General features: G+C 47.1%; 9 protein-coding genes across 9 annotated transcripts; 5 read left to right on the top strand and 4 right to left on the bottom strand.

The window, feature by feature from the left end:
- The first annotated feature begins 30 nt into the window (after positions 1 to 30).
- On the top strand, positions 31 to 3,050 carry BT62DRAFT_579247 (general substrate transporter). Its single transcript, XM_043181486.1, has 25 exons — positions 31 to 214; positions 279 to 299; positions 351 to 362; positions 412 to 485; positions 542 to 578; positions 628 to 664; positions 724 to 804; positions 853 to 933; positions 991 to 1,030; positions 1,079 to 1,132; positions 1,182 to 1,256; positions 1,305 to 1,507; positions 1,567 to 1,641; positions 1,700 to 1,706; positions 1,758 to 1,832; positions 1,890 to 1,907; positions 1,962 to 2,063; positions 2,108 to 2,168; positions 2,221 to 2,249; positions 2,309 to 2,316; positions 2,374 to 2,434; positions 2,491 to 2,517; positions 2,578 to 2,649; positions 2,697 to 2,729; positions 2,785 to 3,050. The coding sequence occupies exons 1-25, from the start codon at positions 135 to 137 to the stop codon at positions 2,961 to 2,963; spliced, it is 1,542 nt and encodes a 513-aa protein (XP_043034009.1). The 5' UTR covers positions 31 to 134; the 3' UTR covers positions 2,964 to 3,050.
- A 165-nt stretch (positions 3,051 to 3,215) lies between these two features.
- BT62DRAFT_1080761 (uncharacterized protein) lies at positions 3,216 to 6,294 on the top strand. The gene is made up of 13 exons (XM_043179606.1): positions 3,216 to 3,313; positions 3,375 to 3,395; positions 3,455 to 3,491; positions 3,549 to 3,578; positions 3,631 to 3,659; positions 3,710 to 3,948; positions 3,999 to 4,561; positions 4,619 to 4,748; positions 4,809 to 5,095; positions 5,148 to 5,255; positions 5,314 to 5,397; positions 5,444 to 5,945; positions 5,997 to 6,294. The coding sequence occupies exons 1-13, from the start codon at positions 3,234 to 3,236 to the stop codon at positions 6,041 to 6,043; spliced, it is 2,157 nt and encodes a 718-aa protein (XP_043034008.1). The 5' UTR covers positions 3,216 to 3,233; the 3' UTR covers positions 6,044 to 6,294.
- Positions 6,079 to 6,889, bottom strand: BT62DRAFT_579197 (uncharacterized protein). Its single transcript, XM_043181485.1, has 3 exons — positions 6,876 to 6,889; positions 6,536 to 6,823; positions 6,079 to 6,477 (listed from the first exon to the last, which is right to left on the bottom strand). The coding sequence occupies exons 2-3, from the start codon at positions 6,607 to 6,609 to the stop codon at positions 6,183 to 6,185; spliced, it is 369 nt and encodes a 122-aa protein (XP_043034007.1). The 5' UTR covers positions 6,610 to 6,823; positions 6,876 to 6,889; the 3' UTR covers positions 6,079 to 6,182.
- Positions 6,890 to 7,939: 1,050 nt separating this feature from the next.
- Positions 7,940 to 8,350, top strand: BT62DRAFT_983073 (uncharacterized protein; the record flags this gene model as incomplete). The annotated part of the gene is made up of 3 exons (XM_043189743.1): positions 7,940 to 8,078; positions 8,164 to 8,237; positions 8,270 to 8,350. 3 exons carry the CDS (start codon positions 7,940 to 7,942, stop codon positions 8,348 to 8,350), a joined length of 294 nt encoding a protein of 97 aa, XP_043034006.1.
- Positions 8,351 to 9,453: 1,103 nt separating this feature from the next.
- On the bottom strand, positions 9,454 to 10,806 carry BT62DRAFT_910402 (terpenoid synthase; the record flags this gene model as incomplete). Its single annotated transcript, XM_043183791.1, has 3 exons — positions 9,454 to 9,615; positions 9,664 to 9,837; positions 9,886 to 10,806. The coding sequence occupies 3 exons, from the start codon at positions 10,804 to 10,806 to the stop codon at positions 9,454 to 9,456; spliced, it is 1,257 nt and encodes a 418-aa protein (XP_043034005.1).
- A 2,237-nt stretch (positions 10,807 to 13,043) lies between these two features.
- Positions 13,044 to 14,262, bottom strand: BT62DRAFT_578965 (uncharacterized protein). The gene is made up of 5 exons (XM_043181484.1): positions 13,734 to 14,262; positions 13,369 to 13,684; positions 13,270 to 13,317; positions 13,104 to 13,215; positions 13,044 to 13,053 (listed from the first exon to the last, which is right to left on the bottom strand). The coding sequence occupies exons 1-4, from the start codon at positions 14,000 to 14,002 to the stop codon at positions 13,129 to 13,131; spliced, it is 720 nt and encodes a 239-aa protein (XP_043034004.1). The 5' UTR covers positions 14,003 to 14,262; the 3' UTR covers positions 13,044 to 13,053; positions 13,104 to 13,128.
- BT62DRAFT_1047797 (P-loop containing nucleoside triphosphate hydrolase protein) lies at positions 14,230 to 15,694 on the top strand (the record flags this gene model as incomplete). The annotated part of the gene is made up of 6 exons (XM_043178498.1): positions 14,230 to 14,289; positions 14,338 to 14,476; positions 14,529 to 14,660; positions 14,710 to 14,962; positions 14,992 to 15,100; positions 15,151 to 15,694. The coding sequence occupies 6 exons, from the start codon at positions 14,230 to 14,232 to the stop codon at positions 15,448 to 15,450; spliced, it is 993 nt and encodes a 330-aa protein (XP_043034003.1). The 3' UTR covers positions 15,451 to 15,694.
- Positions 15,609 to 16,606, bottom strand: BT62DRAFT_910411 (uncharacterized protein; the record flags this gene model as incomplete). The annotated part of the gene is made up of 3 exons (XM_043183792.1): positions 15,609 to 15,964; positions 16,017 to 16,117; positions 16,164 to 16,606. The coding sequence occupies 3 exons, from the start codon at positions 16,604 to 16,606 to the stop codon at positions 15,609 to 15,611; spliced, it is 900 nt and encodes a 299-aa protein (XP_043034002.1).
- A 1,328-nt stretch (positions 16,607 to 17,934) lies between these two features.
- On the top strand, positions 17,935 to 18,158 carry BT62DRAFT_937899 (uncharacterized protein; the record flags this gene model as incomplete). Its single annotated transcript, XM_043187424.1, has 2 exons — positions 17,935 to 18,027; positions 18,064 to 18,158. Coding segments are annotated over 2 exons (165 nt in total), but the record flags the coding sequence as incomplete, so codon positions are not given.
- Positions 18,159 to 18,496: the final 338 nt, after the last annotated feature.

Here is an 18,496-nt window from a genome sequence, read left to right as displayed (position 1 = left end):
TTATTTTTACGTCTTGTACCCATGGATGGCGCGGCGATGCTTTTTATACCTGGAGATTTTTGGGCAGTGGTGTCCCTCAGGCTCGCAGCCTTGATTATCCATCTTTGTTTCTCCTCCCTTGACGGCCTTTGACAATGACTTGGCCAGCAAGAGGAAAGAAGTATACTTTGTTGCTACAGATCGCATCCATTTCTGCTCTTGCTCTCTATGGCTGGTAATTCCATAGTCACTTTTTCTGACTTCCTTTCTAATCATTGCAACGTGTTTGTTTTTTGCAGGGATGCCGGTATAATGGGAGGGTAAGATGACGAGCGTGAATACTCATGTTACTCACCTCGCTTTTTTTATAGGATCTTAAATACGTGAGGCTTAGTATTTCTACCTCCTTGACGTATTTTATCCATTGGATAGTCCTCAATTCGATGGCCAAATCTATGCTGCCAACACGGAGGTGACCAGCTTCATCTCCAGTGGCATTTTATTAGGTTCATCGCCCTGTCGCCACTAAAGCTGCATGATGTTGACCATTGTGATCATGTAGGCGATATCTTTGGGAGCGCTGCCATTGCACCCTTATCGTAAGCCACTCAAACCTCCTTTCCGTTTATGTTGGCTCATAGGTTGCAGTTGGTCGGTCGGTCGTCGGGTATCAATTTTGCTTTCGGTGCGTCTAGTTTATTTCTTTCTCGCTGCTCGAAGTGTCTCCTAAGATGTTCATAACAGTGCTGGGTTGCTCTCATTGGAATTATTATCCAAACTGCCTCTGTGAACTCCACAATGATGATAGTCGGCCGTACTATTCTTGTCAGTCCGTTAACTCCATATGAAGAAAATTTGCTTAAGGGCTGTCAGGGTTTCGGAAACGGTGCTATTTCGGCTGCTGTCCCTGTATTTGTTCACGAAAGCTCAGTGGGAAAAAACGCACGCAATGCGGTAAGTTGATCGGCGTCTGTACTTCACGATAATCTCGCCATTGACACCGCCGCGCAGGATGAACGAACCACCCAGGTTATGTGGAATATAGGACTATGTGTGTCTGAACGCTAAACAGCATATTTTGAGTTTGACATCTCTGAAGCCGTCGCGGCTATCTCTGTGGTAGCCTGGCTTGGATTGGGTGTTTACAAGAGCCGTGAGTGCTTCCTAGGCACAACTTTCCGATCTCACCTTGTTATTTCTAGCATTCTACAATGGATGGAGAGTTTTACTGTCATCTCAAGCTATCTTTGTTTTGGTACCCATTATCATTTTCCACGGTAAGATTGATTCGCTGTCTGATGATACATTTAAACAATGTCATCCAGGTGTTCTCGAAAGTCCCCGTTGGTTGTACGCAAAAGGCCGAATTCATGATGGCGACGTGTCCCTGGAACGTCTATGTGGGAAGTCCGTTTCGGATCCTACTGTCAAGGCACAACGGGACGAGATCCTAGCTGCCGTACGCTTGGAAGATGCAGATACCCGTAAGATCACAATGGCTTCCTTCTTTCGAAAAGATGAAACCGAGGTTTGTTGCCATCAACTTTCAGCCTTTTCAATCCATCTTCTCCGCTCACACAGTTCTAGACCAAGGTTGTCAAACGCATCTGGATTTCTTGGCTGCTTCAGGTTGGAAAGCCTTTCTTTGGAGGAAATCTGATTGTAAGCATTCCCCTACCCTACTTTTCACTCGAATTTGTACCAATGAACCCATGTACAGACCTACTGTGAGTCTTATGCAGAAATGTTTCAACTATAGCTTGTCAAATATGTCACAGATGGAAAGTCTATCATATCGACCTTACACTTTTCGGCAGACATAACTGCGATTGTAACGGCGGCCCTTAACTCAAGTAAGTTCCGCGACATTTTCGTGCGAATTTCGTCTCAGGTGTACATTTCTCTCGAAGTGGTTACCCTGGGTGTCAGTGAGTACAAACTCTCTCCAACATATCCTGCCCAATTGCTAACTGTATACTCAGTTATAAGCTTTTGGACAGTCCAAAGATTCGGCCGGAAACATATACTTCTTTTTGGCTCCTTTGTTCAGGTCTCTGCCATTCTTGTTTTTACTGTACTTGGTAGTACGTGTTCTCTCTCTCTACAATAACTCGAGCTAAGGTTTCAGATCTTCCCGATCGCATGACAACAAATGCAACTCGTTGGGCTCAAATTGCCATGCTGTTCTGGTGAGGCTTCCGTTTTTGTGCGAGAAGATGTACTCAAGGACCCTTCCTTTAGGTTTGAAGCGGGTTCTGGGTTGTCATGGAGTGAGTCACTGTTCCATCTTTTCGTAATGATCATACCTGATTCCATTCCCCGCATCTAGTTTGGATGGTAATACTGAGCTTACTGTTATTCTTATTCCTCCAGTTTACTGAGATCTTCCCGCAGGTATACCTGTATGCCATCGAGATCGTTCCGACATGTTATAGAGGTCAAGCCGGTGGAATAGGTAAAGGGGAATTGTCGGCCTTTTTCTTACCAGATATTCACGCACGGTGTTCATAGGCAACGTTGGCGTTTGGACAATGGCCTGTGAGACCGTCTCTCTTTTATAATTTTCTAGCATACCTGACCAGTCGGACGTCGATTCAGTTGTATTCGTTTACAGCGGTCCCATCGCTATCCAAAGAGTCGGAATCAAGTTCTTTATTTTATTCATCTTTGGTATTTGTCAGTTTCTTCCGCAGATATTCTTACGAATATGCACCCAGGCGGATCGATTGTTACGGTACTCGTCGCCATATGTGAGTGCTTTTTACTGGGTTTGGAGTTTCTGAGGAACCTGAATGTCTGCCCTAGTCGTTAAGGAAACCAAAGGTCTAACGCTAGAAGAAATCGATCTTCTATGGACATCTGAAGAGTATCGCATTCGTAACAAGGATGCCCAGTTTATTGAGGACAACATCAGCACTGATTCGGAACACAAATCTATTGTTGGTAGTGAAGGTATAAATTGTGCAACTGAAAAGGTAGTATAAATGTTCCGATCTACTTATTAGAAAGCTGTTGGCGAATTTGATGCCGCTCAGTCGGCGATTTCACTATGAAAAACAATTTTTTTGGAAGTTCAGTGGCTATCCAACGAGCTATCCTGTCCCTTCAACCCAACATCGGTTTTTTTTTGATAATTACACTCCAGGCCGCTCAGGGTCGTAAAAATAAGATAACACTGCCCGAAAGTGGCCCTGATTTGGGCGCTTAATGGATTCCGTCATCCTCAAACACATGTTGCCAGAGTACAAACTACAATGTTTGATCCCCAAGGTGAACAGCCTGAAACAGAGGATACCTTTGTCGTTCGAATGAAGGCTGCAAGAGCGTGTGATTTGTAAGCATTTGTTATCTATTAACCCCATGTCAAGGGGACTGACGACGGACTCTCGCTGTAGGTGTAGACGTAAGCGGCGCCGGTACGGGATTTTTTTTCGTGGCGGGGAGTTTGACTGAAAACCTTTGGATTGGGTTGTAGATGTGAACCTCTTCCAAAACAGAACGTATGCAAACAGGTTTGTGTGTCTTCAGACACTTATTACATGGAACTCACCCTTCCGCTGGATTCGCAGTGTCTACAAGGAAAAACGGAATGCACTTGGGTATATTCACCACTATCCTTTGTGAATAGGCTTAGTAAATGGTCTGATTTAGGTGCTACCCATCTCTGAGACGCGTCATAAGTGTGTTCTTGCCTTTCGCGCGGCATAATTGGTCCTAACGTTGGCTGCAGACGGCGAGCACACATTCAAAATTCTCCGCCTGTTGACGACTCTGATAGTCCATGGAGCTCCAAACGGCCGCGTCATCCTCTCATGCGGCAAGATTCTCCTGGTATTCTTGGCGACAGTCTCTTTTCTATGGCTTCTTCCATATCACCGCCAAAGCCTTCTTTTGGCTATGCTCTCAGCGAAACAAAACTTCGAGGACCCACTACGATAACCCATATGATGCACTCGACTTCCACTTTTCGTAAGTGGACGCTATCGCACAACCAGGACAACGGCACTGATACGATATAGCGACTGAATTACTGGAGGCCCATGACAAGAAACACCGTACTTATACTGAGATGCAGCAGCATGCTGGGGACGCCATAATCCGAGTCGCAAGTCTAGATCTCAACGATAAATTCCATCCTTCTTCTCCGAGCCTCCGCGAAATAGACTCTGTCTCTAGATTACCTACACCGGTGTACATGGAACCGACACTCATAGACCGTCTTATCCGGTTCTATCTTGACGTTCATGCCTCGACTTTTCCTGTCGTCTCTAAGGACGTCTTCATATCCTCCGTGCCGCTGTCTCCGGTGCTCGTGTATGCCATGGTCGGGATATCTGCGATGACACTTTCTTCGCATGCGCCTAAAGGCACTCTTGAAGCGGTTCAAACGAACATGTCTGCTCTTCGGCGGACGGAGGTACTTTCTCCATTATCCAATCTCTCTCGCTTGCCAGCTCAATCAGAGAAGGATTTTCTCAGCAGGTGTACGTTGCACGAGCTCCAGGGCCATCTCCTGTTCGCCTTAACAATGGAGATGGAGCAGGGTAGTGTTGGTTCAGCTGTATGGAACTCGCTGGGCTTAGTAAGTCGCTGGCTATACGGAGCCTGCATGATTCCGCTGATGTTGCGTTTCTTCTAGGCAATCAGACAAGCCCAAGATCTAGGCCTGCATCGCGAAACCGTATCAGATGACGCAGGCGACCATGTAGAGACCCGACGAAATGTTTGGGGAGGTCTCATTGTTGCTGACCGCTGGGTATCCGCTTTTTGTCTGTAAATTTCAGAACGCAGAATGTAGGATCATGTGCTCATTGCTCATTCTTATTCAGATGGTCTTCCGATGATGATAGATTTGAGTGACTGCGACAGAATCTTCCCGAAGGACGAAGGTTTCAAGGCGCTCATAGAGCTGTCAATCCTCCTGGGACGTGTAGTCAAGATGTGCTATACACCGACAGGCGTTATCAATGTGAAGGATGAACAAGCCCAGGATCTGGCGAACGAAATCCAGAGCTGGTTATTTGCTCTGCCGCCGACTTTATCTTGTGTCAATCATCCCCCGGAGCACGCCCCGATATCTGCAGGATTATTGAACCTCTGCTACGTTGCTGTTCAGGTAATGTTTAGTCAGACTTCTAGCCTTATGCTGAGCCAACGAGTTGCTGTAGTTCTTCTTTGTTCGTCCGTTCATGCGATTGAGCCATACAGCAGATACCCTCAGCTTTGCAATCACTGTCGCTGACTGGCAGGCTCTTGCAGCTCGAGCAAGATATGGTGTACGTCTAGCATATTTTGATTTGATTTGATTTAGTCCTGAAACAAGTTCTATTGTAGATTCTCTGGAGCGAACATCACCTTGACCAACTTCAGACCTGGAGCTTTTCGCTCTATTGCTTATTCATCTGCTGCCTGATTTTGGTACGAGAGTTTACAAGCGGTCCTGTCGAAGACTGATGCGCATTAGTACCACACTTACTACCGGTCGCGGCGCCCGGACGTTCTCGCTGCGATCCTCAAAGGCAAAGATATCATGGATAGAATCCATCATCCGGCCTGTCATGCTAGGTCAAAGATAGCCGAAGTTATTAACCTGCTGAGCGAAGCAGCTACTAATCCTCGTGAAGATGCTGCCAAGAAGCGAACTAGCATCAACCCTACCCGAGGGGTTCGGCTACGGAAACGTGAACCTAATCTGCGTTGGAAAGCCGATACCAATTCCTTTGCAGGTGACCCTGACGTTGAAGACGGCGAGAGGCCTGTTCCTTCACATTTAGTTGCATCGCCTGCTGCCGATACCCCGAGTACTCCGATCTATTCTGGAGATCCTCAGTCTTACCCCGTTCAAATAAATGTCAACCCCTTGATGCATGGACTCGCAGCAGCCACAAATCTGTACGAGCCAGAGTTAACCTTTCCAGACAGTACCACGGATTCTTCGCAACAGTCTCAGAAGTCAACAGATTTCGGTACGCATCCTCTTCTCCACGAGAGATAGTTGCCTTTAGAAGGCTTTGCAGATTCTTGGGAAACATTGATGAACGGAGGCGATTGTCCTAGCGTTTGAGTCCCATCGCATTCGTTGTATATATACGCCTTTCGTTCCTCATAGCATCCATCTTGTACAGTATTGTTGTTGGTGGCTGAACTAATTTTTATCGTTCATAGATGAGCGTTTCGTCTCGTACAACAAAGGACCGTAAACATCAATAGACGGAGGGCAATAAACCACAGGTCATCTTCCGATTTTGTGAGAGTAGTGCATGGTCACGGTCTTCTACTTCTGGCTCTCCGAGACTTAGGGAGTGTACCAAGGTGGATAACAAGCTCAGGTCGTCCTCTGGGAGTGTCTGAACAGCGTCAAGCTCCGCCTTCAAATGCTTCCGGAGGAAGAATCTGCAAGAGTCGGTTGGTATCTGGAGGTACGTCGGAACGTGTCTTGGGAAGAAGCTTCTTTCCATGTTATTCTCCAAAAGTCCTGACATATCTGAACGGCGAAAGCTATGGGCAATGTTAGAGAATGTCGAGGCAACCAAATGATCTGCTTCAAGCGCCCTACGTTGCAATGTTGGGGGGAAATGGAGTCTCCAAGCTGGCGCCGCACTTGACTTTATAGACTCTACGTACGTACATGGCAGTCCAACTTGCTTGTTCAACCTGCTCACGAGTCACGACGCACGTTGAACATCGCTTACCCGATGTCCAAGTGCCGTCACCTGGTAATACGACTCAGGTCTGCATAGATACGGTCGGGAATGTAGAGGTGACTGACATTGTCCTCTCGAATATCACCTAGTACAACTTGACATGCAATGATAGCATTAATTCTCTGAAACAGCGGGATATACTAGTTGCATATACATGAATGCCACAGCCAACAATGTCTAGATGTAACTCACGACTTCCTTTGCTTTCTGCAGCTAGTTGTCAAAGGCATCTTGTGGTAAAGAACTTAAGGATCATGATTCCCTACTTGTCGCAAATCTCGGCCAGAATTGTCCCTTTGATGTACTCTGGGAAGAGAGCTCGAGTGGACTCGCTATTTGGCATCATAAACTACGTACATAGTGAGTTCTATATTCACATAAAACCAGCAACGGATATTTACCTTAATTTCAGGAGACGTATCCTAGAGACGACTCTGCATGTCAGTCATCTAGACCTGGGACAGTGGATTCGGTTCTACTGTTCCACAGAACAAGGTGGAGTTTTCCCCCTTTCAAAGCAAAGAAAGATAGCGGACGGCAGTCAGGATGAGGGGATTCTTTCCGAGAACAGGGTATACAGAGCTCGGCAGAGTTGGAAGGCGCTGCTGCGACCATGCCAGAGCCACCAGGTCAAAAGAACGAGCATCCGATCCGGTACAGGTGGCCTTGACAACGTCACGACATGGCGGAGGGGTCAGTGGTGGTGACGGTGCAGCTACGGTCGCGTATTTGACGTTTATTTGCGAGGGCCGGCAGGTCAAGCAACCGAATTCGATACAGATGGCCTCAACGACGGCAAGCCATTCGGTTTAACAGCAATGTCCCCAACGACATTCTTCACGGTATCATGTGATCTAAGCAAAGAAAAAGTGAAAATTCCGGCGAGTGTCTGATGTCCAGTGGTGGGATATTATTTATGGTTATGCACTTTCTCTCGCTTCAAAGGGGGATAGAGCGGGATTCCTATATGTGGGTTCTCCTTGGTTTCGGAATTTGTTTCTAGCAATCAGAAATGCATCGGATATTTCACTTTTTCCGATGTGAGTGACATTCTTTCAACAATTTCCTGTTAATGCTTTCATCTTTCTTAGTCTTTCTTAGGTGAATCTGAATCGGCATTGCTGGCAAGCTCCTACTTGATTGAAGAACGAGTATCTCACGTCTGTCCCTGAAATCTGATGAATAGCTTCTGTTTGTGGCTGGGTCCGGGTATCCTATCGGTATCGTTTCAATTCACCTCCTGCTGACGCCGTACCATGACCGACCTGGACGATACATTCGAACTCTATGACCTTCGAATCGAGGTCATCTGTCCCCCAGGCGAACCCATTCTTTGTGGTGCGAAGGAGGGCGATTACCTTACGCTTGAAGGCGAGCTTCTCCGCTTGCCTCCTGGTCAAGGGTTCTCCATATATTCACCTTGGTATGTCAGAAAGTTTCAGGTTTCGATTTAGTGTTAACAGGCACCGGAACTAATTAGGTGCCCTGTTGCCATTACTGGCGGCTAAGCAGCGCATCACGCATCCAAATGACTGGATGTCAACTGATGCTGTGGTGCCTGCTCCGATCCTAATTGCAGGTCGCAGTTAAAATTTGTCAGAACCGGGGTCAGAAAATTCCGTCACGCCGATACAACTGTGGTACCCCTTGAGAAGTCGATTTACTAAACTATTTAATGGCTAATCTGTGTTAGCAGTGATTCTTCGCCACTTAAGCCGGGCCGTGTAGATTGAATTACAAGTGCTATGGGACATGCTCGATGCCTATTCCTCCCATGGTAACCGTCTCGCTGATAGTTGCTTGCAATGATGCGCTTATAGTGGAAGGCATTTCCCTGCCACAGACAAGCGTGACATTCCTCCCAAGACGCCCAGGTATTCAACAAAGGAGTTGAAGTTCTCCCGACTAAATTCTACCCTTTTTTTGTCTAATGTTGCCAAAGCAAAGAAACTCCTTCCCGAGTATGTCTCCTGCTTTCCGGCGAGTTCTAAGAGTTGACTAACGCAGCAACACCTAGTACGTAGTTTGATACCTATGGAGGTTGCACCTCATATGATACCTATGCTAGTTAGCAAACCTGACCCTGACCCTTCGCACGTATAACTATGTCTGTTAAGCCGTCAAATCCTTCTGCTGACTCCTAGCTCATGGATATTGACTCGTGGGGAAACGACCTCACAGCCGTGCTTCAGTACAATAAGGGCGGCGGTGTTGCTGGGCTTGTTCAATGAGTGACAAGTTTACTCAAAAGATTCGGCCAGGCAGATGGGATGAGGGTCTGTATAGGCACAGGAAGCTAGGATCACACCGCAACAATGTTTTACTAGATCAAAACGAAGCTCCTGTTATCAAGTAATGCGAGGTACGAGACGGGTAGTGGGGACCTGGCGGTGTTCATAGAGCATAACGTCAAATACTAAAGACTATTGATGCTCCCAGAAGAGTCCGCGCATCATGATGGACGAAAGACGTGATATGTGAGAATTTGGTTCAGCACGCTGATCGATGAGGATGCGGACGGGGTTCTAAGAAGGTTTGCGATTGCGCTATGTGGGTGGCCAGCCGAGATGTATTAGATGCAAAGCTTATCGACACAATAATGGTCCTAGGCGTGCCTATATTTGTCGCATGAGGCCACTGCTATCGCAGAGCGCGCCGACAAGATTCTCTTAACTACTTTTCGGCGTTTGACGTCGTCCTTCCTGGGAGACGGTGTTATGTAGGCAATACATGAGTCTAAATTGAATCTTAAGGACAAGGGCGATAAGGGTTATGATTTTCGTTTTACTACGCGTCCAGTTAGAGCTTCGAGTGCTCCTTTGGCATCGCTGTCGGGTAGGGGCACAAGAACGTCTCGGGCTTGTTCGGCATATGCAAGGGCAAGATCGCGAGTACGTTCTACGCCTGACGATTTCCGGACGTAGTCTCTGGCCTGCTTTCATGAGAAGAGTGTTTGAGTAAAAAAGAAAGTAAGGCTCACCAGCTCGACATCGCCTGGCTGGTTAAACTTCCTCTCGATGAGAGGTCCAATTTCGGGATGTTCCTCCCAAGCGAATAAGGCAGGGCCCGTAGCGAGTCCAAGTTGCAGATCAGCACCTCCAGGCTTTCCGAGGGTTGCCTCTCCAGCTTCATAATCCAGGATATCATCGACGAGCTAACAAGTAATCAGCGAAAGAAGAAATAATACCGAGAATTACCGCACCTGAAACGCGATGCCCAAATTCCGCCCGTAAGCGTATGCTACCTCTCTATATATCTCTCCTTCCGTGCAACCCCCAAGCACCACGGCACCCCTTGCACCCTTCGCCATCAGACTCGCAGTCTTCATGTATGTCTTCTGCAGGTACACCCTCCAAGCATTCGCTGGGGCCGGCGCCTCCTTCATTTGTAAAATCTCTCCCTCGACAAGGTTGGATATGATACTCGCGATGAGCTCGACGACCTCGGGGTCACCCAGGCGTGCAAGAGCAGCGCTAGCACGTCCAAGGATAAAGTTCCCTCCCAGCACTGCAAGCTTGCTTCCATATGCCTGGGGAGCGGAGACGGCGCCGCGACGAAGGGGTGATTCATCAATAACGTCGTCGTGGAGCAGGGAGGCGGCATGGATCATCTCCACGATTTGGGCGAGGCGAGTTTGAGTGGGAAGGATACCGTTCCATTCCTTCTGCGATGTCGGATTAGCTGCTGTCGTGGAGTGTATATCCCACTTTTCTGAGAATGACGCGGTTTTGGTTGGGATGCTCGGGTTGAAATCGTTGAGCACGTCGGCGCGCGACAGCGGCAAATCCAGGTCCTGAACACCCTCCAACCGCCTCTTTTCCCAGTTCTTTCCTAGCCCGTTTGTGGCCTGGGCGAGTAGAAGGATGATGAGCGGTCGTAGTTGCTTCGAAGGCTGCAGGAAGTAGTATTTCGCTATTTCATCCAAGGTTGGGCTTGAAGAGCCCAGGAGATCAAAGAGGGCACCGCGAACTTGGGCGAGGTGGTCGGCAAGAAGGATGAATGGATCCGGACGCGTAGATGTCGAGATTCCTGCGGTGAATGCTCGCTTGAGGGCGCCGTTATTGCGTGGCGATGTCGTGAAGGGAATGGTTGAGCGAACAATGCTACCTCGCCATCCTCGCATCTAAAAATATAAGAATAAATTATAACAATCTGTATTCGCGCAATTGCGCCTCACCGAGTAAATTGATATGGTTCGGATGCCGCCGCTTATCTCATCACATTTTATGTTGAAAATATCATTATATTAGATAGAGAGTCACCCGTAAATATTGTCAGTCGAGTAACGAATCTATATCAATCTCTTCTTTTATCTCACGACTAGGATCATTGCCACCCGTCGTTTCTGATGGTCCGCGGGGAGCTGGAGAACGCTAGAAATAAGAGGCCAATTACTCGACAACACTGAATGCAAAAAGCAAAGCCGACCCACGAAATAATTTCCCTTAGATGGACGTGTTGACGGGTCCCTTTCAACGACCAGTCTTGATACCGCATACGGCCCCGTAAGGGCTTTTCTAGCCAAAGACTCGTACAACCGCGACGCTCGATCATGTCTATGCCCCTGTAAAAAATATCAGTGTCTCAGCCGACGAAATCCAGAGCATGCTTACTACTGTTGTACCGATTACCTGTTCCCAAAGAGATGTCAGAATGTGAATGATAATGCACCAGAGGAAACAATATACCATCGCCTTATCAAACGATTGCCCAGGCCTGGTGTTGTCTTCTACAGTGTCAATCGGAGGAGGCAGTATATCCTGTTGAATGGATTATAACTGAAGATTATAGTTCAGAAGAATCGTACCTCTGGAAGGTCTCGTTCCCAACGCTCAGGTCCAGGTTCCTTTGAAGCGGGCTCGGTAAACGTGAGAATCGACATCAGGAAGAATGATTTACCTTGCGTGGTGCTCGGGGTTTCCCCGATCTCTTATAAGCAAGTGCAAAATTTTGCTCTCCAGATCTTACGAAATGAATATCTGCACCCTCATCCCTTGAAGTCGAAGTCGCTCGATCGTCCTGTGACAATCGTTCAAATTTCTGAAACGCTTCGACAAAAGATAGAACATGCATACTGTTGTTGACCAACCCTCCTGTTTCGCAGGGATCAGGTTGTGAATGACAGAGTATGATCGGAAACGACATACCAATTTTACATCAGACATCGACTCCTTGGAAATTTCTTGCCAAGGGTCAATTTGTGGAGGTTGTATATCCTTTTAAGCGAATCCGTCAGCGATCGAAGACCAAGAAAGGCAGGCGATGTACCTCCGGAAGGTCTCGTTCCCAGCGCTCGGGTTCAGGTTTCTTTCGCAGAAAACGTGATGAACACGAGAATTGACATCAGCAAGGATGACCCGACCCACCTTGGGGGGCGCTCGAGGCTTACTCGGCCTCACATAGACTGATGAATGTATTCCATGTTTAAGGAAATTTATCTGTGGGCCTCCGTCCTCAGACGGTTTGTTTTCCGAAGAGTCTTGTGGAAGAGTGTCTTGATTTTCCAGTATTTTAATCATGAGATTCGCAGGAGCCTCCTGTTTCATCCTTTGGATTTTTCCCTGGGACAAATAGTCATTGACATGATAGAGAGCCTAAAAATATGCTTCAAACCTCCACCCCATCACGAAAAACTTCTCGCCATAACTGCAGTCGTTTTCTCTCTTTTTCAATGAGATCAGGGCCTTCAGGCTCGTTGAATTTTGGGAAAGGCGGTACACTAAGACTTTCTCGTGTGTCCGGTGCCCTTTCTGACTTCGTTACGGTGGAGGGATGAGTATCCAGGTCCGCGTCAGGGGCCGTTGCATTAGCGTTCTGGATAAAGTGTAAGACAAACAGAAGACGACGGCGTATGACGAGACTTGCCTGCCCAGCGAAGACAGAAAATTCGCGACGGTGATTCAGGCTACCCTCATTTCGACCACTAGACCTGCGATAAGGTTTGATGGTGCTTGTGAAGTCATCTCCTTCTTCATCTTCGATCGTGTCAACATTCGAGTCTGATGGCGCAAAGAGTGCATCGTACACCGCCTGTTCCCCGGTTTCGGTGGCATCTCTGACATCCTAGAAAGCAGAATGAGGGCTTTGGCACCCGACACCAAAGATAGAACGTACCGAAGCAGGTTCAGGGTCGATGTCCTCAAACCCGGCGAATTCGCCATCTTCGTATATATCACCATCTTGGTTGTTTGAAGAGTTTTGCCACGAAGGCGACTTTTCATCGTAGTTTCCTGTGAGTCGACAAGGCAACTATGGCAAGAAGAGGACTCACGCTGAAGGCGTTCCGTCCGTCAGTATCATACCCGACTCCTTCTGTATCGTCGTAGGATTTTGGGGGCTGCCTTGGAGTTTCGGACCTGGAGTATCCGCTCTGAAGACTTGTCAACGATTCCATATCTCTGTGATGAAGAAAAGACACACCCTGGCGATAGTGTTCTGTCTGCTGTCATCGTACTACAGCACAAAACGCGTAAAATTGGGTTAGACGACGAAAATAATGCAAACACACCGAGAACGGGTCGTACTCAAATCCCTAGATAGCGTGTTAATATTATTGTGGTGCGAGAAAGATTGATGGGAAATAGACCTTCTCTCGCGCTTCTTTCTCGCGCTGCCATATAACACGTTTTGGAGGCTGAGGCGGCAGTCAATACATATTCAAGTCGACACTGTATATAGGACTCACAGGTGGATGCGCAGTTGACATCCTCTGGAATAGAGGTAGCAACTTATTCCTCTCCCGCACCTTTTTCTTCCACGCTTCTACGCGTTTTGTTTCAAACATTTCTTTTGGATCAGGGTCAGGTTCATCCGAAGGTTCCGACCCAGGTACGACCCGCCATCGATAGATCTGCTCGGCACCAACAGGTTCTGAATGGTTAACGTAGAGTGCCTTCCTTCTCGTTCTCCTCGAATCCTTATCTTTGGCGTCTTTAGTGACAATGACTCTTTCGACTTCGTTAAGACGAAGCATGTCCTCCAGGATAACCTTTTTCAAGTACCTGATACACGATGTAGCCGGGTAGAATGACAAGAGACGAATGAACGTACCTCATCGACCGTACGGGATGGTCTCCCAGCGCGGGTGCTGGCTTCACAAACGCTCCGCCACGAGCTGGAGGTGTCCGCGGAATCTCGGCCTGCACAGGCACAAGGTGCTTAGGGAGTTTTTCGGTCGGGTACTGCTTTACAATTTCGTCGAACAGCTGTTGATGGTGCATGCCAATTTTCGGTTCCTTCAGCAAGACATTTCTGACAATCTGACGAGCCTGTGCCGTGCTCCAGAAGACATAGGATTGGATACGACTAGCCGCGCTCATGGTTGCTGGTGGGCAGTCGAAACAAAGTCGCACAAGACTTTCGACGCGACAGCCGGAAAACTTCCGAGTTTGTGGATACTTTGAGATGATTCCAAGTCAAAACGAATGCGGGAGGGATTACAGTTGAGAATGAGGAATAGGATGGGCGGCCATGGAAGAGACAGAAAATAAGTGGCTGTGCATTTTTTTTCGGGCCGAGTCTCTTTCAAACGAAAAACATCACCACCATGATATCGTGTCGACGGCTATTCAGCAATTCTGCCATACATTTACATGAAAATCCTCTAGTGAGAAATTTCCGCACTGAACTGTATATATCTCGACTGATTTAAAAGGGTCTTCCCAGACAGAAAACTGTGCCTCCGCAAATTCCACGGAGAACGGGTCCCCCAGCGAAGAGAGGTATACCCAATGTCAAAAAGGTCCTTGCAGTTGCTAGCGGAAAGGGAGGTGTAGGGAAGAGCACAGTCACTGGTACGTTAGATTCGTCAATAGTTGTAACAAGCAGTGTCTCATGTCCTCATAGTAAACCTCGCATTCGCACTGGCAATGCTTCCATCGCGTCTACGAGTCGGTATTCTTGATCTGGACATATTCGGACCGTCAATACCCACACTTATGGGTCTAGTTCATGCGGGAGAGCCTCATCTCACTGAATGTGCGTGTATAAGCCTTCAACGCTTCTTTATCTTTATATGGTACCGCAGCTGGTGCACTCCTGCCTGTAACCAACCACGGACTATCCACGATGTCAATGGGGTACCTCTTACCAAAAGGCATCGATACAGCAGTAGTATGGCGGGGGCTGATGGTGCAGAAAGCTGTACAGCAGCTGTTATTCGACGTGGATTGGACTGGGGGAAGTGGTGGACACGGACTGGACATTCTGGTGGTAGATATGCCGCCTGGAACTGGCGATGTCCCATTAACACTCGGACAGCTGGTTAATGTTGATGGCGAGTAGTAGCACTTATCGTTCGAGTCTAAAGCAAGGAAACTGATGTGAAAGTAGGTTCCGTTATCGTATCGACGCCGCAAGACGTCGCTCTAACAGACGTGAAGAAGGGGATTTCAATGTTTCGCAAAGTTTCAGTACCTGTTAGTGGTTTCTTCGTGCAGGCGGCGGCATTTACTTACGACGTTTGCAGGTGACCGGTCTCATACTGAATCAGTCTCATTTCATCTGCGGAAACTGCTCGACACCTCATTACCTCTTTGGTTCGCCGGACAGATTTCATGAAGCTGCAAAGCAGATGGAGGTGGATGTACTCGCCGAGCTCCCTTTAGTTCCGGGTGTGAGCAAAGATGGAGATTCAGGAATACCGTATGCATTGAGTGGGTGGAATGAGAATGAAGTGGGAGGAAAGATTTGGAATGAGGCGATGAAAGGTGTAGCAGAAAAAGTCTGGGCGACATTGCAGCGACCCCCATCACATGTTACACTTTGAGGAGCAATTTCCGTGCTTGATGGACAGTTATGGACAGTTGGATTTGTGAGAATATTCTTGATTTTTTTGCTCGACAATATACACATTTCACGCAAGGTAATTATCCCCTCGCGTCGGCCTGGTATCATCAATAAGTAATCTATATATTAGTAAAGTTATTACTGCTCCTTTTTGTTGCCCTTTAACTGGACCTCCAGTAGCGGGTCAAGGCTCTTTTCCGGCTGTCGGTAAGAATTGCCGACCCTGTCTGCCCAGGTAAAGTATTGGCCATAGTTGACCGTAAAGTATATATGGTGGAGAGTGTGATGCGCAGGACCGTTAATGACGGTCTCGAGCGGGTGGCCGGTGACCATGTCGGAGTCATGAATAAAGATGGACCAAAAGTTGACGAACACGAAGAGGCAGAGGTAGACCATGCGGTGGAGAGGGAAGAGGAATACGAATAGATGGTACGGGACAGACTGGAGATAGCCATCGACTGGATGGAAGGCATGTGATGACCACGGAGATGGAACTGATAACTGTCATTAGCAAATCGGATTTCGGTTGGCAATAAAAGGACGCACTGATCCATTTATGGTGAGGTTTGTGGAGAACCTTGTAGATGAAAGGGATATGCAACCATCGATGCACCCAGTAAATGCAGTAATCAGTGAACAAGAGGAATCTATCTGTCCATCAGTACCAGGCGGGATGTTAACACTGAAACTTACAAAGGAACACTGGCGAACAAGTATGGCCAGCCATAAGTATCGAGACCATCGTAAAGCTTGCTGTAGCCCATAACTTCAGCTTGGAACCATGGAAGGGTAAGGAGGGTCATGACGGGGAATGCCCGCACACTGGTCATTATTTCGAGATGGACTTGATTGGGCAGGAATTTTGGATGGCGCATCATGTCATGGTTGAAGATGAACGTGTATGAAAGCCACGCAAAGATGAAATACAATGCATGGATACCAATCAACGTGAGTACGGAGAGAGAGATAATTTGACGCGGTATGTAGTCGCGAGGCCATGATGAAGTTTCGGGCAATAAGACTGTCGGTTCCCATTGTTCGTAGGAAAGACCGGATGAATTTGTATGGAGAGGGAGGATGCGAGCCCAGACCTTGTCGAGCAAAAGGTCGTCAGCAGTGCTCAGTACGAAATCCATGCTAGATGCTCGTTCCCAAACTCGTTTTTTTTCAACTTTTATTATTATATATTATTTTTGTGTGTCGCACCACTTTTCCATCACGTGATTTAACCGGAAAAACGGACTGTTTTCTCTTTGTCTGGGCCAGCCATCGTCGTACGACATCTCCAGTTCTTTATATCGTGCAGTTGCAAGTATTTTCTCAGACAAGGCTAGGCTCGACTAGGCTTGTATCCATCCTCAGGTCCATCCACCGCGTTTGATCACCGCGTCAGCTCTAAGTTCGTCTAAATGCCGGTGCGCAGTACTCTGACATCCAGCTGGGAAGAAATTCATTGTATTTACAGCGGTGATTGCCGAATTTAGGTTGACTATTGCGTGTCGCGGTGGTCTTCGGCTCCTTCACCGTGTCTGCCTTGGTTCATTACTTCGGCGTGTGGGTATGGGTCATCGTGCCCAATTTTGGGACTCTGGATGTTTGTTCCTAGTCAGTGCGATTGGCGCTCTTGCCGAGGATGCGTTTCGTCACGTTTTTGGACTCAAGGTTGGAGGTGGACATGGACCATGACCTGGCTGCTATTCTGGTCAAACTATCTCGTAGATGCGTGGGCACAAGCTGCTCCCCGTTTCCTAAAACAATGAGGCCGGTAGATACTTTGGGGTTGACATACAATTGGTATCAATTTAAATTTAACTATTGTATGTTTCCCTTTTATATATATTACATTGAGGATGAATGAGTTACAGAGTTTTTGATAGATGTAAATCTGTCCATTGCATCACCTATGAAGAGTAAGAATCTCTTCAACTTTGTGCCAATGTAATAGAAAGGCTTTTATTGACCATCAGCCTTTCTTTATGATAATCCAAGGGTTGATACTGAGTAGTAAGAGGTGTACCTATTTATTTGGTAAATGGCTAATAAAGGCAGAGAGAACTGGGAGATAAGCCTTCTCTGTATAGTAAATGAAGCACAGATGTTGCAATGTACTATACATGGAGCTTGCTTCTTTGTATTTGATGGGTATAGAGCAAGTTGGAGAAAGTTGGTTACTTTGAAAAGATACTTTTTGTCATGATTTTAGCCTCTAATCATAATCTGCTGATGCTTAGTATGCTGTCAGTAATGATCAAACAATCACAAATGTTTGGCATGAGGGCCTCAGAGACTGCCCTCAAATTAATTGCAACATGTGAATGGCTATCTAGTAATACAAGAGAGAGGTGGATAGGGGACAAAAAACTCAATGACTTGTACAATAATGGTCCAGTAATACTGAATGAGGATTGGTTAAGTCTGGTGAAGCCAAGACTACTTGAGTGAGCCAATTGTGAGATAAATGAAGAGGTGGAGCCTCACCAGGCAACAGGAGCTACTGATAGGTGAAGAAGGAGGTGAAGCCTTGAAGCCTGGGATTGATGGTCAGAAAAGATTGACAGTGAGAAAGTGGAGCTCATCTCACTTAGGAATGTAGGATGAAAGTGGGAATGAAGAAGAGACATCTGGCACTGATGTCTCTCATGAATCAGCATCAGCTGAGACTTAGCACTGAGACAGAGATGGCACTGGCAATCCCTCTTCATGGATGAGTGGAGCTCTGTATCTCTGTGTTGACAGAGATTGTGACAACCTCAAGAGTCACACAGAGGCCTGCAAAAATGCTCTCTACCCTTGGAATCTGTCTTTACAACAGGTAATGACCAAACAATCACAAATGTTTAGCACTGTGATCACCAGAGTCTGACACTAACTGAAGTCTGTGAAGCAAGATGATGATGAGGATAATGAGATAAAGGATGATGATAGGTGGTATGAGATAGAGAAGTTGATAGACTATGCTGTAACCACTAGCATGAATACTAACAGTGGTAGTTGCACCAAGTAGTCAAGGAGTTTAGTCAGTATAT

This window comes from Guyanagaster necrorhizus, assembly GCF_019112545.1.
Source record: "Guyanagaster necrorhizus MCA 3950 unplaced genomic scaffold BT62scaffold_48, whole genome shotgun sequence".
Taxonomy (NCBI): domain Eukaryota; kingdom Fungi; phylum Basidiomycota; class Agaricomycetes; order Agaricales; family Physalacriaceae; genus Guyanagaster; species Guyanagaster necrorhizus.
The sequence above is the reverse complement of the archived record's forward strand: the minus strand, read 5'-3'. Positions and strand labels throughout refer to the sequence as shown.

Bases quoted from the DNA above. Each gene is read 5' to 3' on its own strand.
- BT62DRAFT_579247 (XM_043181486.1), top strand. From the start codon at position 135: ATGACTTGGCCAGCAAGAGGAAAGAAGTATACTTTGTTGCTACAGATC. The intron at 486-541 runs GTTCATCGCCCT...GTGATCATGTAG, and splicing joins CTCCAGTGGCATTTTATTAG to GCGATATCTTTGGGAGCGCT. The intron at 2,518-2,577 runs GTGAGACCGTCT...ACGTCGATTCAG, and splicing joins TGGCGTTTGGACAATGGCCT to TTGTATTCGTTTACAGCGGT.
- BT62DRAFT_1080761 (XM_043179606.1), top strand. From the start codon at position 3,234: ATGTTTGATCCCCAAGGTGAACAGCCTGAAACAGAGGATACCTTTGTC. The intron at 5,256-5,313 runs GTACGTCTAGCA...GTTCTATTGTAG, and splicing joins CAGCTCGAGCAAGATATGGT to ATTCTCTGGAGCGAACATCA. The intron at 5,398-5,443 runs GTACGAGAGTTT...GATGCGCATTAG, and splicing joins TCATCTGCTGCCTGATTTTG to TACCACACTTACTACCGGTC.
- BT62DRAFT_579197 (XM_043181485.1), bottom strand. From the start codon at position 6,609: ATGTACGTACGTAGAGTCTATAAAGTCAAGTGCGGCGCCAGCTTGGAG. The intron at 6,478-6,535 runs GTAGGGCGCTTG...CATTGCCCATAG, and splicing joins TTTCCCCCCAACATTGCAAC to CTTTCGCCGTTCAGATATGT.
- BT62DRAFT_578965 (XM_043181484.1), bottom strand. From the start codon at position 14,002: ATGAGCGCGGCTAGTCGTATCCAATCCTATGTCTTCTGGAGCACGGCA. The intron at 13,685-13,733 runs GTACGTTCATTC...ATCGTGTATCAG, and splicing joins CATCCCGTACGGTCGATGAG to GTACTTGAAAAAGGTTATCC. The intron at 13,216-13,269 runs GTCTATTTCCCA...CACGCTATCTAG, and splicing joins AGAAAGAAGCGCGAGAGAAG to GGATTTGAGTACGACCCGTT.